Genomic DNA, 16,411 nt, shown 5'->3' on the forward strand with positions numbered 1-16,411 from the left:
AATTCTACATAAGCTATATATGTCTGTATATGTAATAACTTGACGGAACGGATAATAATCTACAGTGACTGTGTTGCGAGTCCTTATACCTCTATATCATATATACGTATATGTATACGAGTAGATATGTATGTACATATGTACATGCAGATCCGCGTTGCAGGCATGAATAAAAGTTTTCCATTACACACGGTATGCGTACGCGTGTATATGTATATTTTCGTAATTCAACGGGTGAATATGATTTACTCGCTTCACCGATCGCTTTCCTGTTCGCACCCCTCGTAGATGGTGCAACGGTTTCGTAACTTTGTTTTAATTTCCACTCGTTTTTGTTTATCATTTGAAATCGTTGACACATTATTTATTCACTTTTTCACTTATTATAATCTGTATTGAATATGTTTGCTTGTTTTATTTTCTGTTGTTTGTTAATTTTTTTGTTTGTTTGTTTTTTTTCTGCGAAAAAGTGTTTTTCACCGATTTCGCGTACCACCGAGATCCGACGTGGAATTATTGCTAAACCTGCGTGCGTATAATATTATGTAAAATGTAATTGCGATGCTGAAAAAAGATTAATGTCACGGTAACGCGTGTTCTGTACATTTATAATACGTTTAGCAAAACGTTCGGGACGTAAAGTTGGACTTTAATCAATTGTGAAAACAATTGCCGTACAGCAGGTGTAATTTCACCAATAACGCTCTGTTCTACCTATCGGACTTCCTACATATGTAAAAGGTTCCTTTGAAAAACTTCTGGCAGTGTTAAAATAGGCAATGGTTTTGAAAATGATGATTCGCTAATCATACCAGTTCCCGTTATTTCAAACTAAAAAAAAAATTAAAAAAAAAATAAAAATATATATATATATATATATATATATATATATATATATATATATATATATATGTGTGTAATTTATCGACGGAAGAAATCGACAAATTGTACACGGAAATGAGGTTTAAAATAGGTAAAAAAAAAAAAAAGAAGAAGAAGAAAAAGTAATTCATTTACAATTTAAATTCAATGTTGCCACAGTTGAAAAGCATAATGATGATAATTTCTACGAAAGATTGCGAATAGAATTGGGATGAGCATGCAGCTTACTTTATTTCTTATATTTATTTCTACGTAAAGTGTGTTCATTGATTTTCAGTTTAATAGCACGGGATTTTCAGATCCACGCGCTCGTCTATGAAGAATGATAAACGCAAAATACTAATAACGATGATAAGGAAACGGAAGATAAGTTTTTAACAATAATTTACACATGCGCGCACAAGCACAGAGGGAGAGAGTTCGGACAGTGTCGTATACCTTTGTATGATTCAAGTACATATTGTAGGTATACATCGTATATCTGTGATTAACACACCGTTCCGAGTCCTCTCTTCAACTTTCTAACTCTCATTCTCTCTCTACAAATGTGATATTTATCTATCATTTACACTATACAAAGATATACAGGGGATCCAACGTGATTACGGTTATTATCGTTATTCATATTATCATTCATCGCTTAATAAGTATGTAATTATCTCGTATTAAGTTTTGGCAAGGGTATTATGTATGTAATGTATGCATGTATGTACATACGTACGTGCATACATGTTTTTTTTTTTTTTTTCTTAATACAAAACATTTTCCAAATTGATATTAAAAATTATACAATATTTACAACGAAATATCGCAGTTCTTGCGTCATTTGAATTCAACCTTGTTAATCTTTTGAAGCTCCAAAATACCCTTCTTCGATCATCATCAGCGTGCAATCATCGTCATCATCAGTATTAATAATACATTCAAGTATATATATATATACATTTACTAAAATCGCGAATTCGCGATAGATCGTCAATATACCTACGTAGTCGTAGTTTTAACGAACAGAGTATCTAAGGTACATCACTTATTATATGTAATTTCATATTTTGATGGGGGATTGTCGGTCGTTGATTATACCACGTACAACTACTATTAAAGACTGAGACCTCGCTCAAAATTGTTCCGATTTTTTATCAGAAATTTTTTTTACGTTGTTTCTCTCTTCCGCCCGAGTTTCCGTTCACTTTTTTTCATCGTTCTCTCTCCCTCTCTCACGCTCCGTTCGCAACGAAGCAGTGAAAATACCGATACCGAAAGCCGAACCAATCTCGATTGAACCAGTGAAACCGGCAACAGTGATAGAGGAGCCATCCAATTTACGCACGCACAGCTGCAGTTATTACCGGTTAGAGATAATGGTCAGATTTAATTGGAATTAACTCGCGGCCAGACTCTTGACGAGGCGGATGATGAAACGCGTCGATGTGGGTCTTCGAATAAAAATACTCGAACTGGCCGTGCTTGTAATAAGCTGAAAGGAGTGATTGGCCAACAACAAAGATCGGCAGGTAAATACTAATTGGGAGCTCTCCTTCAAAATCATTCTCTGTCCTCCGGTTCGTCGTTTAAATTCTTTCAAATATTTACCGCTTCAATTTTCTACCCGGTATTTGGTTGACGTATGCATCAGAAGATACGAATTAGCTCGCTTGGAATCAAAAATCAAATTCAATTGAAAAAGATTGCTTCTACCTCTATAAACAGATCGAGTCGACGCTACCTCGAACGAGGCCTGCCTGGCGGCAGTGAAAACATAAGTAAGACAAGTGTACCAGTTATTGACACAATTTAGCCCCAATAATTGACTCTTTTATTTTCCAAAATTATAAATCCACGGGACCAATTTCTAGAAGGTTAGACGGTGTAATGTTATTCTTTCGTAATTTTACAACTAAGGATGAAACAGATATGGCGAATAAAAAAAGAAAACGGTCAATAATTGGGACAGGATGAATAACCGGTAGACTTACCTTGAGCGAGAATTAGGAAAATATAAGAGGCATGTAAGTAACTGGCTAGTGAACGAGGAGTTCACCGGTACCCGGGTGTCTCGCCGTGCTGACTCTTGCCGGCGGATCCTTGGGAGGTCGGCGAGCCGCGGTTGAAGTTGCTGAAGGTCTTCGTCGGGGATTCGGTGACCGCCGTGGCGGCTAGGGCCTTGTCCCTGGGGGGCGGCGCCGAGCTCAAGCTGGACGAGCTGACCCCCGAGTCGCTCGACTTTTCGCTCAAGCAGCCACGCTGCCCGAGGCTTGCCGATGCGTTTCCGCTCTCGCATCCGAGTCCGAGGTCCGAGCTTCCCCCCACCACGTACTTGACCATGCTCAGCTTGTGGCTGCCCTCGCACGAGTCCTCGATCACGACGCTGGGATCGGCGAAGTTCGGGGGGCAGTTGGCACGCTTCGCGACGAACCTGACGTTGCCGCCCCTCAGAACCGGCCGCTCGAACTGACCGTGAGCGCCCCCCACTCCGGCCCCCCCGGGGTTGCTCCCCGAGACGGGGATGTTGGGCAGGAAGTTGTCGCTCTTCGCTTCGATTATGCCCCCCGCGATATCGCCGCCCTTGACCTGCGGCCCGGCGTTCAGGTCGAGATTGTTCTCACGGGAGAGCTTCTTGCTCTCGGGACTCTCCGACGTCCCTCGACGATTCGAGTTCTTGTGGGCGTCGTAGCAGCCGGAATCCCGCGGGAACTGTCGACGGCTGAACGGCGAACAGTGTCCGGAAGTCTGACCCGAGCTTAACGCCAGTCGGGTCATGTCGTCCCCTTCGGAACTGGACGCCAGGTCCCCTTCGCTTCCGGCTTGAAAATGAAGCGCAAAAGCGACATCGCGTTATTACGACTGTACGGTGCACCCTGGTGGAAATTTCTAACACTACGAATTTCAACTGAAATTCGAACATTTCGTATTATTTCTTCCAAAATTGTAAATATGCGTAGTTTTTCGTAGAGAATTGTTAATTACCGTTGGAAATTTTAGTGTATTGGAGATTTTTTTTATAGAAAAAAGACAAATTTTTATGAAAATCTACAAGTTTGTACCTGAAACTATGGATATTTACAAAATTGTACGAAATGTCCCAATTTTCAATTTCAACAGGGTAGAGACGATTTTGCCTCGAAAAATTCTTCGGACAGTCTCTTTTACCTCCGAAATTCAATACTCACAGTGAAGGTCGTGGAGCAGTTGGACCGCCGTCAGAATCTTCGCCCGGTGCTCCGGCTGCTGGATACCGAGGTAATCGAGGTCCGCCGGTTCGAGTTCCCTGAAGAGCTCCAAGTCCTCGTAGCCGTTGAGGACGAATACGGAAATGTGTTCCTGGAGGTTAGAGGACGAAACGGAGATTGTGAGAAACTGACGGACGGAGGCTCGTCGAGCGTCGGAAACTTGGTGGAATTATCTATTACCTGAAGATTCATTCTCTGGAGCAGCTCCTCGACGGATCCGGGCTTCTGCCGGTACCTGTGACCCCATTTTCCCCGTTCAGGTTCACCGCGCCGCTGTACCCTCTCGTTCAGGATTTCGACGTTTATGAACTTGAAGTGTCCAAGGCGATTGTGAGCGACGCCCCGCCACAAACCGCTGGTGTTCATCTGAACGACGTCGATAACGTCCCCCTTCTTCACGGGGCGGCATGAAAAGAGAGATCGCGAGGGTTGAGGGGTTACACCCAATCAGGGAGGCCAAAAACAAGAAATTTTTAAAGGATTTTTCGCGAAGAGACGTTTCAATTTGTTGATTTACATTTTTTTGTACATGTTGGCGGAGCGTTGAACTTTATTCGGATATTTTTTATTTGTAGAAATAATGATTTTCAACACTGCCATAGCCGATATATGGGAGCACCTTTAAAAAAAGGCGTCTTGTGGTGAGCAAGATATATTTGGATCGGATAATTCCAAATAAAAACAAAAAAGATTTAGTTAATATAAGGTATTATCCGGTCATTGATCAAAGGAATAAGAAAAATATTAGTTTGTACGCGCGCTTCGCGAGCTACCGACCTTGAACTTGAGGGCATCCTTGTCGTAGGGACTCGGCGTGTAGTCGACGAGGGCTCGGGCCCTGCAAAGAACGGGCCCGATCGAGGAAGGGCTGACCGTCTCCCTTTCCTCGCAGGAAATCGAGCTGTGATTGCTGCCAGCTCTTACCAGCGCCTGAGTGCTGGAACCGCTGCCACTCGGAAGGCTTTCCACGCTGCTCGCGCTGCAGGGAAAAGCTTCGGACGAAGCTCTGTCTTGGCGGAGCCGGGATATCTTGCGTTGAACGTCGTGCCTCAGGTTCCTGGCTCGACCAGCGATTCCGGCCCGAGCGTCGCTTTCCAGAAGAGCACTCGCCTCCGACTGGAATTCCAATAGTTATTTCGTCAAGAAACCGAGGAACCCTTTACAACCTTTGCCGTGGGGTGACTATGATACTGGATGGGTGAATTTTCGGAAAGCCACGGTTTCGGATCAGGGCCATCGAACGTTGTTCCTGGCCAGCGAGCGAGACGAAATTACCTGACAAGTTTACCGACTAATTCAAGAGGAAATTCAAAGCTCTCGTATTTTTCGACTCGATTATCCAATGCCCGAGGTATTGCTTTTTGCAGGATTTTGATCCTGATGCAGAGGCCCGTAGTGAACGTTTATGGTCAACGTCGATGAGATAAGCGAAGGTATTCGAACGGCGGGGCTCTCGACAATAAACCGATATTCCGATAGTTCAATACCTACTTTCCAGACGAATAATCGTCGTGCCAAAGAAAAGAACGCATAAAAACAGCGGAAAGAGGAAAGAAAGAACGTTAAGCGATCGTCCATGCTTGGCCGCGAGTCGTTAGACCCCGCCGCATCAAGTTATCGATAAAGAAAATATGCAGAGAAGTAATCGCCTACTTTGCCATGCGTACAAAGTACGAGAAAGTGTAAGAAATACGTGCGTCAGCTTACACGGAGAATAACAGAAAATTATACAACGGCGATAATAAAAAACGGGAAGCAAACAAGCGGTGTAAAACACTGTGTGAATATGTATGATGCAGGTTGTAGGAGGGTTAGGTTTGGTACCTACATATCGCATGCGTGCATTGATACGGTACATTTATTTATTTATTTACGGTATGCGGGTAGGTATGAAGGTGTAGGTACTGCGCGTACACGCCAATCAACAATCAAGTTTTAACAACTGTTGGAGAAGAATTGTAATGAAATCACGTACTGTGTGAACAGCGGCCAAATGTTGACTTTCGATCTCTTCTTGATCCTCGTAGTCGCTGCTTTGGCTCGGGGAAATTCCCTCCTCCCCGCTACTGCGGCTCTACAATTAACACCCGAAATATTTTTTCTAATATTGAACATATAATGTAGACGGACAGTTGGAAAGCTGCGTTGCATTAAAGGGTATTATAAATCGTCGTGTGTGAGTGAGTGACGGCGATGCCAATGTACATATTCAGAGTATAAAAGTTAGGCAGGGGGTTAATTATAGGTACGTATAGAAGTACGAGACAACGATTCAAGATTGCATTGTAGGCAAGTATATGAGGATAGACGCAATGTATGATCCGCACGTGCGCCACTGTATGTATGTATGTATAATGTAGGTCTGTACATGTGTGTAATGTGTGTATAAAAGCTATGTTTCTAATATTATGTAAATATTAATGTGTTACGTGAAAATGTTTAAGCATCAGATAAGACATTTACCAAGAAAGGCGTAAAGGGCAAAAATCAAACGAACCTTTTTTCCAGTCTTCAACAAATTCAATATCCGTTGCAAGCAACCGACGAGGTTTACGTTACTTGATCATATTTCGTTACAAATATCGAGCGTCCGTCGGCTAGTCGATTTCATTTCGCCGGAGCAGGAAAGAAACTGATCGACAAATTGTTTGCACAAGAGTTTTCGTTATTTATAACAGGACTTTCTGCCCGGATAAGGAAAGGAGTACAGAGACCTAGACCGAATCTTTTACCGAAACCAATGACACATGGTGTCCTGGTGATCCGCCTCTTTCCGACGTCTCGACAACGATCACTCGGACCGGCGATCGTCACGACTGTATTGGAACAGTGTTCGAAAGTCGTTGGAACGAGAACCGTTTCTCTCTTGGAATAATTCGCGTTCGATGCGCGAATAGGTGCAGCACTAAACCGACGCGATGATGGGGTCGACGGAGGTTATACGAGGCTACGGGAGATGGACCGAGGGAAGTTTGATTGGATATCGACTGACCTGTACGTCACTGCTGGCGTAGTCGCCGCTTTCTCTCGAGGCTCGCGAATGCGTCAGGGGTATGATTGTCGGAGGGTTGTTGTGCCCCTGAGGAAGTATGAGTCCCCGCATGGTCGACATCGCGTGAGGTTTCCGAGATCGGTCCCGAGGGAGACTGATGTCCCCGGCGGTACGTAGCGAGATAACCCCCTCGCCCCTGTTCTCAGGGCGAAGATTCAGCGTGAAGCAGACTCTGAGGAAAATCATTGGTTCCGCGTTTAACACAGCGACGCAGCCAAACGCCCCCCTTACGGTGGCTAATTTGTTTACTTTTTTTTTACGTTTCTTTTTAAGGTACCGGTCGAGAAAATTTATGACTAATACTGCAAAAAACTTTTCGTAAAACCTGAAGGAGGTAGCAGAATATTTAGAGCTCGCTATCATTTATTGTAATATTTTTTACTTAATTTAATGTGTACACCTTACGGACTTGTGTGTATATATATATATATATATATATATATATATATATATATTAGTTTACTTTTATCGTATCGTGGTCCAATTAATAATTTTTTATAAAAATCAGTACTGAAAACGAAATGGGAACATTAAGGTGATGCGATACCCGTCTTTCTATAGTACAAACTGTTATCCAAATTTTTCCGAGCAATAATTGATGGCGTACTCTAAATATTTTTCTACCTCCTCCAGGTTTTACGATAATTATTTTTTCAGCAATTGTTACAAATTTCTCGATTACCAGCTTTAAAAAAAAAAGTTTATAAGTGAATGACCCTACATCCCCCTCATCTTTCCATTCTCCACTCACCTTCCGTTCTGGATCGTCGCCGTCGGCACTGGACCCCCGGTTGCCCCCATCAGGAAGTCCTCAGGATCGGACTCGTAGGGCGGTTCGTCGTACCAGTGATGCCCCGGGGGCCCGGCCGGCCCCCCCGGGACTGGCCCTGGACCCCCGGCCCCCGCCGCCCCACATCTGGCGTCCTCGTCGTACATGTACGTGTCGTCTGGAAGCGGTAAACATCCGCGGTTAATCCCGGAGGGATGAGAGGGAAATGGTTTTTCATACTTCAAGAGCAGCTGGTACCGGGTGGAAATGTATTACGGATGCTTCTCCATTTTCCACACCCTAAGTTCTCTCTGTCTCCAAAGATGTTTTCAGAGTGTTTGACCAAGACGTTAGGGGATACGCTTTTTATACCCGCAAGCCTGGGCAAAGTTGTTGACGTTTCAGCTGAGGTACCGCGAGGCGGATTCTCGATTGGTGAATTCAAATCCAAGGATGGAAAGTGGAGGGAGGAGGGAGGAGGGATTAAGAAACAAGGGAATCGATTCGTTAACAATACAGAGCCAGACGTTTTTCCGCGCGAGCGAAACAGAAAAGGGATGAAATAGTAAATAGGGGGTGGAAAAATCGGAGCTCTATTTCCGAGTTAACAAACCTCTGCTTCCATCGGTACATTCTATTCGACGTTGTACACTTACATTTATACCGCATACCCATATACTATATGGGTTTGTACAGTTTCACCGATGAGAACTGAAGCGCAGACTCAACGCGGATACATACGTGGTATATATTGTATATATGTATACATACGCCTGTAAGACTGTGTACATGACTATACCAACCTCCTGGGAGCTGACCTCGTCCATCCCGTCCTAGCTGCATTAAACCTTGCCGGATGTCCCTCAGTATCTGAAATAAACCAGCCCAGCCGTTATTTGACGCTTGGATCGTTCCAGCGTTGTTACTCAACTTTGAAATGTCGTGTTTTTAAGACAAGAAGTTTAAACATTTGTCAGAGTAATTACAGATCATTTGAATCGGGGAGCAACGCCCGTTGTTTCGACGGTCGAGTCGATTGAAACGATAGAAGCTATCGGGAATAAGTGAGATATCAGCTGTATTAGATAAGTCGTCCGATCTGGATATTCCGATATTTCGAAATGGAATAAAAGAAAAAGGAAGGGGAGTAAATAAGTGAGCGGCGGAAGAATGCAGGAAAATCGCCGCCTCAGGCTTCCGTTGCTCCAGGGTCGTTGCACGAACGAGGGTTGCGAGGTCATCACGCGAAGGTGGGTGAAGAGGTAAAGGAAGGAAGGAAGAGCGGCTCTTCCTTGCTCCCTCACCCGAGGGAATCGTAAACCTGTGGCGGAGGTGACACTAAAACTTTTACAGGGAATAGCAGCCTTTATTTCCATATTGCCTGTCTGTGGCCTTAGCTCAAAGGGCAGCTGAGCTCGTGACTCTCCCGCCGACTAGAGAGGAAAGTTGTTTAATACAGTTTCGTTTTTCTTCTTCCAAGGCCCGAACAGGATATTTATTTATGAATATGAACTCGCACGCGGGTGACTTTCGGGCGAAGAAGAGAAGTAAAAAAAAAGAAAGAAAAATATTGGGTATCAAGAGACGAGAGACGAAAGCACGACATTCGTTCTCTTTTTCTCATCATCGACGGACGGAGCTGCAATCTCTTGCGAAATTCTCGACGTTAAGATCAAGACGGTCGGAGTACCGGTCAAGACTTAACACCGTCGGAGCATGAAGGGCAAGAGATGATCCTGGATTATCCGTTAGGGCCATCAGCTTCCCGGATGAAGGGTGTCAAACTTTCTAATCCGAGTCGCAAGCGTCGCGCGAAGTAAAATAACAGAAAACAACGAATAAATAGTGATGAAAATCTTTCATCCCTGAAACATTTGGGGCACAGATTAAATTTCCTCCGTATGGATTATAGCCGGATGATATTTTTCCTTTCGCTTTTTGGAACGCGTAACGCTTTACTAGACACGATTTCCGGCAATTTTAGATAGAATATTTCTGGTACAGATATTGTACCAAAAAAAATGACTAAATCGTGATGAACGTATTTCCGTGTATCTACATGCACAGATTGCAAAACCGATAAAAGGATTTGTAACTTGAAAAAAAATAAAAACAATAATAACAATAATAGGTCTAAAGTATCGAAAAAGTTGTAGTGGATAAAAGCGACTGAAATCTATACCACTGTGCGTTATATTCTATTGGAAATTCTGGGTATATGAGTATGCTCGCAACGTACGTGGATGCGGTGTTCGAAAGCTCAATACGGAAAGCTGTGCCGCTAGCAATTGTAACCGAGAAATGAGAACCGAGATTATAAACAACAAAAATAAAGCGGTCGGTTAATTGTTTTTTCTACATGCAATAGCGACCGATACATCCCTAAAAAAAAAAACTCGATCAGACAGTTTATCGGAAAGAATGTAATACAGTAAAAACAATCAATCAACTGTGCGCTAATCTGAGGATTGGATTTGTCCAATATTATTAAATCCTCTGGTATATTATACAGGTTCGTATGCGCCAGTATTGTATAATTCCACGAGAAAAATATGTATATAAATTCCTGATGAATTCTGTCTATTTGATGGTATCAAGCTCTTGAATTTACACGCTGAGTAATTTTCTTGACCGTTTCCTATTTCTACTGTCGCAGAAAGAATATCCCGAGTATATTACGCGAGGCAGACAGCTGCCAGTGTGATCGGCTTGATGAGATATTTTTCTTTTGAAACAAAATTAACATACGCGAAGCAAATTTTGGAGCTTCGCTTCGCCTTGCTTCGTATTATGCAGAACGAGCTGATCGGCGATAAGGGATTGGAAAAGAAGCTGGGACGGCGTCACACGAGGATCACGTCCTCTAGACTTATTGCATAAATTATCATTCAGCATGAAGAAAGAAGTACGATTTGTATTAACTAAATATTAAATGAATTGAGAGATGCATAGAAGAGCAAAGATATTGAACTCACTTCTTCATGCTCCTTGTGAAATTTCTCCTTTTTCCTCAGCGCCTCCTGGACCTTGAGCTGAAGTATGAAAAATCAAAAGATTAATTTTATCAGAGCTGTATAGTATATTTATATCGATAAATTCGATTTTCACAACTATAAGATTGCATTTCTTAACAATTAACACTTAAACCGTAGTGATCCAGCAATGCAACGTGTCTAAGATCAATAATGATTACTCATTGCCGTAGGAGGCGTAGGAGCATAATTGGAAAGAGGCGAGGAAGGGATGAAAGGGGTACAAAAAGGTGCACGGGTAAGAAGTTAATTCACTTTGTAACTTGGCTTATCTGCGTGGCAAGCTGCAGGAGCGAGAAACGTGTTTACAGAGTAGGAAGAATGGACGAGAGAATGACGGTGTGGGAATATAATATCGGTGCAGAAAGCGGAGGGGCGTGAGAGCTGAATGGAAAGCGAGAGGTGCCTAGAAGTATAGCGGTGCGAAAAGTAAAAGGAAAATTTATGGTAATCGTAAAAAGTGGGTTGACGCAGGGCGGTGAAAGGAGGGGGTGGGGGGAGGCATTATGTAACGTGATGAAGGGTCAAGCGACGAAAAACTCGAAAAGCTCCGGTCGCGAAAAAGAAGGAGAGGCCGCGTTGAAATGGGGTCAGTGGTAACGCGAGAGGCCAGGAGAGGAGGGGTGAACACATAAAATTAAATTGGATAAAGGTATAAAATTCAATGAACAGGTTGTGTATATTTACCGCGATTGTATGCCGTGCCTGCTATATAGATATATGGCGTATTTGTTTAAGATTCGAAATGCTATTTATAAGAATGGGAATAAAGGTGGGGAGTACAAAAAAAAAGTATAACAAGCACCGAGTACGATTCAGCAGGTGGTGTGGATCCGAATGGGTTACACGTGAGACATCGAGCAGATGTATCTTTGCACTTTTATGAAAAATAAGTTGAGGAATTATTATTTCATCGGAGCTTCGATCGCAAAATTGTTTTCGTCAGTTGGAGTTTTTGTTAGAATTATGTGATAAAAGCACAAACAAAATAATTAACAAGAGGAATACTGAGAATGCAAGCGCAACGATAATTTCTCTCGTGAAACATTGCAAGTGGGAAGAAAATTGAAACGACGAGATCTAGAGAGAGAGAGAGAGAGAGAGAGGGAAGAAAAAAATATGGAAAGTAAAAAACGGAAGTAAAAAAAATTAAGTGTGGTACGAAATGGAGTAAATCCGCTGAACATCCAACTTCTATAAAAGTAGGTACAGTGATTGATGCTTTCACTGCCGAGTTGGACTCAGTGAATTACTCTTTTTCCCTTGGGGTTAGATTAGGCTCAAAGTTTAGAGACGGAGGGGTGAACGAAAGGAAAGAGTAGAGGGAAAAAAAAAGAAAAAAACACGAACGAAGAAAAAGAAAACGACTGTGAAGTCTGTGACTTATGGTATATACCTGTATGTTATAGGTACATATTTATGTATATATACACCTGTACGCGTGCGTCAAAGTTATAGGGTTGAAATTCACCGTCTAAAATTCGTCTCCGCAAATACATATGTATGATATATTTTTACGTAGAATGTAGATGCCGTGATGGAAGTATAAAACTGCACATAGATGTATTCAATGCGGATAGCGTTTAATGACCATAAGCACGAAACTCACCCTGTGAATTGTTTCTTCGAAACTGTTTGGCTGACCGCCGTTCATCTGGAGATACCTCAGCCGGTCGTAGTCTCTGGGGTCGACCATCGACCGGAGAATCGTATGTCCCATTTCCGGTCCTAGTCCAAGTCCACTTTGCAAAACACTGTCCGGTGTATCGACCTTGAACCAATAAGCAAAGAGTAAGAATTGCCTTTCGGAACTAACCGAGCACAGACACGATTATCAAATATTCACCCTGCGGACACGACAGGGTAGGAGAGATTCAATTAAACGTCAGACTATTTCTGCGCTTTGGATCAAACCGTTTGCTCGCCAATCTCGCTATCAGTCAGGATTCAGGCAGACGACAGAATCCCGGCGAGGATGATCGACGTGTATGAATTTGTCAAATTTCCTCGTTGAATTTGCACAATTACACGTAGCTAAATTTGAATCCCTTGCAAAGTCGTTGGCCAAATCCATTCCGGTGACTCGACACGAGCGATCAATTCTTCGGCGCTGGGTGTAAATCACAATAAACTTGGCCGGGAGATAAGACCGGGGAGGTACAGATAGATAAATTGCCAAGTGCGGTGGTATAGATTCAGAGATGGGTCGAGAAGGGGCGAGGGAGGGGCGGGCGCAGTGGTAGTAACATATATTTTTAAGGGCTAAGCAGCTAACTGGCCACCTGGGACAGCTTCTCCTTACTGCCGGATCACTTTATCCCCGTTCTTCTTCGCCTCGCTTCTCCGCCTACAACTCGATTTATCCAACCATTGTTACAGAAGGAAAGACAAAGGGCGGGGGAGGGCAAGGAACGATAGTGGGTCTGAGCTACCACACCTGACAAATGCAATTAAGCGCGGCCATTTGTTCCCGCCTCGACTGACACACGAACCGCAGTCCTGAGACTCGGTAGCTCGATGCATTCCATTTACACCATGTTTCCCGACATCTTCGTTTCTTCGCCTAGTTCCACTCTCTCTTTCTCTTTCTCTTTTCATCCGGCCATCAGCCGAGGAATTACACTTTTACGGTTTGAGAGGGTTTGGGAGGGTTTGGGAGGGGGTGGAAGAAGAGACCCTCAGCATTACGAGGCTGTTTCCGAATACCCCGGGGATCGCAAGACCGTAAAAATATTTATTCTCGGGTGAAATTGGGTTCGAGTTTGGTTACACCGCAGACCGTTGCCCATTGATAGGTATGCAGGTGCGTGTTCGTAGGCATCCGCTTTTCTACCTTGGAGAAAAATCTTCAATCGCCTCACATAATCCACGAATCGAGTCTTCCTTGGCGCATTCTAAACCGAGAATGATAAAATTTCCTACCAGGTGTCATCAGTATTCGTTTGGTATGAGTTGACTTCTCAGCAATAGCCCGTTTCCAATAAAATATCAATTTTTAGAAGCAGATCCGTGAAGTGGAACGGTGGCGTAACGGTTTTCCACGGCGATGCCGTGGTGGCGTTCATTCCGGGGTGGGTTAATTGATAATTAATTCCAATTACGGCCTTGGAACGTTGAGCCTGTTGGCCGGAGAATGACACTAGCGACACTTCTGACTAATAGGTAGGTTATGGTAGATACCCACTCCTCAAGTTCTCGAGAATTTTGGAAAGAGATAATTGGCAGCACGAGTAAGAACTGGCGATCCGCAAATATTCATTCAATCGGTTGATCACTTTACGTGTACCATTCCGGCATGGGTAAAAGACTCCCAGCTGGTCTCTGACCTTTCGCCTTTCGAGCTCAAGCGAGCATCTCAAAGTGTGCGGCAGGACCTTTTTCGCTGCGTAGATCGGGCGGCACAAAGCGACGAAAACTCTGGGCCGTGCCGGTGATCCACGCAAACCACTTAGTCAGAGGGAAACCGAGGGTCAAGCAAGTAGCAGCAGGTGCTGGACGCGAGCCCTCATTAGGCAATTACTCGGAAGGTTATTCGCGGCACTGTGTCTAGAAGTCAACCCTCGGCCCTCAACCCGGGCCCAATGAGGGGCTGGATGGGAGCCAGACCCGGAGTAAACCGGTGAATTTTCGTACGGTGCAACAAGTCAGCAGTAATTGTGTAACACCGTGGGTCGATAGCCAGGGCGAGAATTTTCCCTCCCTTTCCAAGACCTCCGGATTTCGGTCCGTTTGGTTCGTAGTCGGAATTTAGGAGGGCGGTCCGGCGCCGGGTGTTTGCTTAATTTTTGACTGCCCTGTGCGGACTCGAGGGGTCAGCCAAGTTGGTCGACTTATTTGCAGGCTGCCAGAACGGCTTCTGTCAAATTCGACCCCCTGGGTCTGGGAAAGTGAATGCAGGTTTGATCCAGCCGGCAGCAGGACTCTCTGTCTGCGCGACACGAGGTCGTCCTACCCTTGGTCCAATTTCTCATGTATTTCCGAACGCCCGGTATCGCCCGACCGTGCACACTCCTCTCCGACGACACACTAACTCATCCGCGATAAACGAGACTTCGGATTTACGAGGCAAACATGCGTGTAGAGTCGCTGCTGCGTCGCGAAGACCGAGAGTCCCGGATAGCATCGGTGGTAGGTTTTCAGCCTCGAAGGAATAGATACTGGCTTGGTATAATATACAATAGATAAGCGACGGTTTTCGTTAGATTGAAAGATGAGGATCGCTCGCGGGATGATTAGAGCCTCACCAAATCTGTGCTTCCTCCATTTGTCAAGTTCAATGGGCACTGATCCGCCCTCAATCCCCTTTCTGAAAAAAACTTTCAAGCCTGCTAGCTGCCCCGCCGAATCGTCGGTTAACAAATTCGATCGTCAGATAGCAAAACAGCGGCCGCGAGAGATCTTCGACTAATTCAAACAGTCGCCTGATAAGCCAGCGGAAAGCGGTGCACCAGTTGATCCTGGCACGATAAGGCCTTGGAGGGATGGGATAGTGGGGGCAGAGCTTAGGCTCGACACGCGATCATTTATCCATCCCTGAAAACCTTCTTTTCAGGGGCTTGATCCGACCTGAGGAGATTCCCCGCAGACGAACGCCGAGTATATATATATGCGGTATAAGGTATCTGCAGGCATACCCAACGTGAGGTGAGGTGATCGATAAGTCACCGATCCTCGACGTAGCCTCACCTCGGCCTCGTGTGGGATGAGTATAGCCGAAGCTCGACTCTCCTTGCTTTATCATCCGGCTTTGACAAGCCAAGCCATTGAAAATCCGGGTATACACCGGGCGGTGCTTTGGTAGCTTGCTGCGATCAGAGGTATCGTTTTGCCACACCAATCGTTAGATTTACGATAAAGAAAAACGAGAGATAGATAGAAGAATAACAGGAACAAAGGAAAGCAGCGACCAGCTGAAACGGCCAAAGATCAGGGGCCAAAGGAAGAATGAAATTGGAGAGGACCCAAAAACAAGGCGAAGTAGAATGCGATATTGTACATGGTTGTAATTTTCATCGCCACCGTCGTATGTGGTTTCACAAGACAAACATATCGCCATGGTGCAACGCATTTTGGTTCTCCGATTATACACGAGAGTGTGGCCGGCGATCACGTACCGACAGCGGTCGGATTGACCGGGACATCAGCATGAGCAATGAATATGGAATGCGGCTGTTAGCGCGTACGGAGCGTCGCCCATGCTACTTTACGATAATCACTTACAATTAGAGGAATGCTCGCGTTCCGTCGCCGCATCCGAAAGCGTAGTCAATATCACGAACCGAAGCTATGTATATACCCAGAAGCTTTTTTCTCACATCTAGTTATCGCATGTTGACGAATTTTTTTCCCTATTCTAACAACGGTTTTGGTACTCTAAGCACATGTTTTTTTCAGGGAGTCAGGAATCGGATCTGAAACAATTGCAAAGGGAAAACCATATCGGTAT

General features: G+C 44.3%; 1 protein-coding gene across 4 annotated transcripts in view; it reads right to left on the reverse strand.

Annotated features, from left to right (window-relative positions):
• Window positions 1–900: 900 nt before the first annotated feature.
• The window catches only part of LOC124179878, a 122,364-nt gene continuing 106,853 nt past the window's right edge, over window positions 901–16,411 (reverse strand). For 3 of the 4 annotated variants that reach the window (XM_046564730.1, XM_046564728.1, XM_046564727.1), the window contains 10 exons: window positions 12,575–12,736; window positions 10,909–10,965; window positions 8,737–8,803; window positions 7,916–8,111; window positions 7,105–7,336; window positions 6,088–6,186; window positions 4,890–5,228; window positions 4,293–4,505; window positions 4,053–4,203; window positions 901–3,686 (listed from right to left, as the gene is read on the reverse strand). In XM_046564730.1, coding sequence (XP_046420686.1) covers window positions 2,920–3,686; window positions 4,053–4,203; window positions 4,293–4,505; window positions 4,890–5,228; window positions 6,088–6,186; window positions 7,105–7,336; window positions 7,916–8,111; window positions 8,737–8,803; window positions 10,909–10,965; window positions 12,575–12,736 — 2,283 coding nt within the window. In that variant the 3' untranslated portion in view covers window positions 901–2,919. The remainder of the gene's footprint in view (window positions 3,687–4,052; window positions 4,204–4,292; window positions 4,506–4,889; window positions 5,229–6,087; window positions 6,187–7,104; window positions 7,337–7,915; window positions 8,112–8,736; window positions 8,804–10,908; window positions 10,966–12,574; window positions 12,737–16,411) is intronic. The other variant, XM_046564729.1, reaches the window with a different exon arrangement.

This window comes from Neodiprion fabricii, chromosome 4 (genome assembly GCF_021155785.1).
Source record: "Neodiprion fabricii isolate iyNeoFabr1 chromosome 4, iyNeoFabr1.1, whole genome shotgun sequence".
Lineage (NCBI taxonomy): Eukaryota > Metazoa > Arthropoda > Insecta > Hymenoptera > Diprionidae > Neodiprion > Neodiprion fabricii.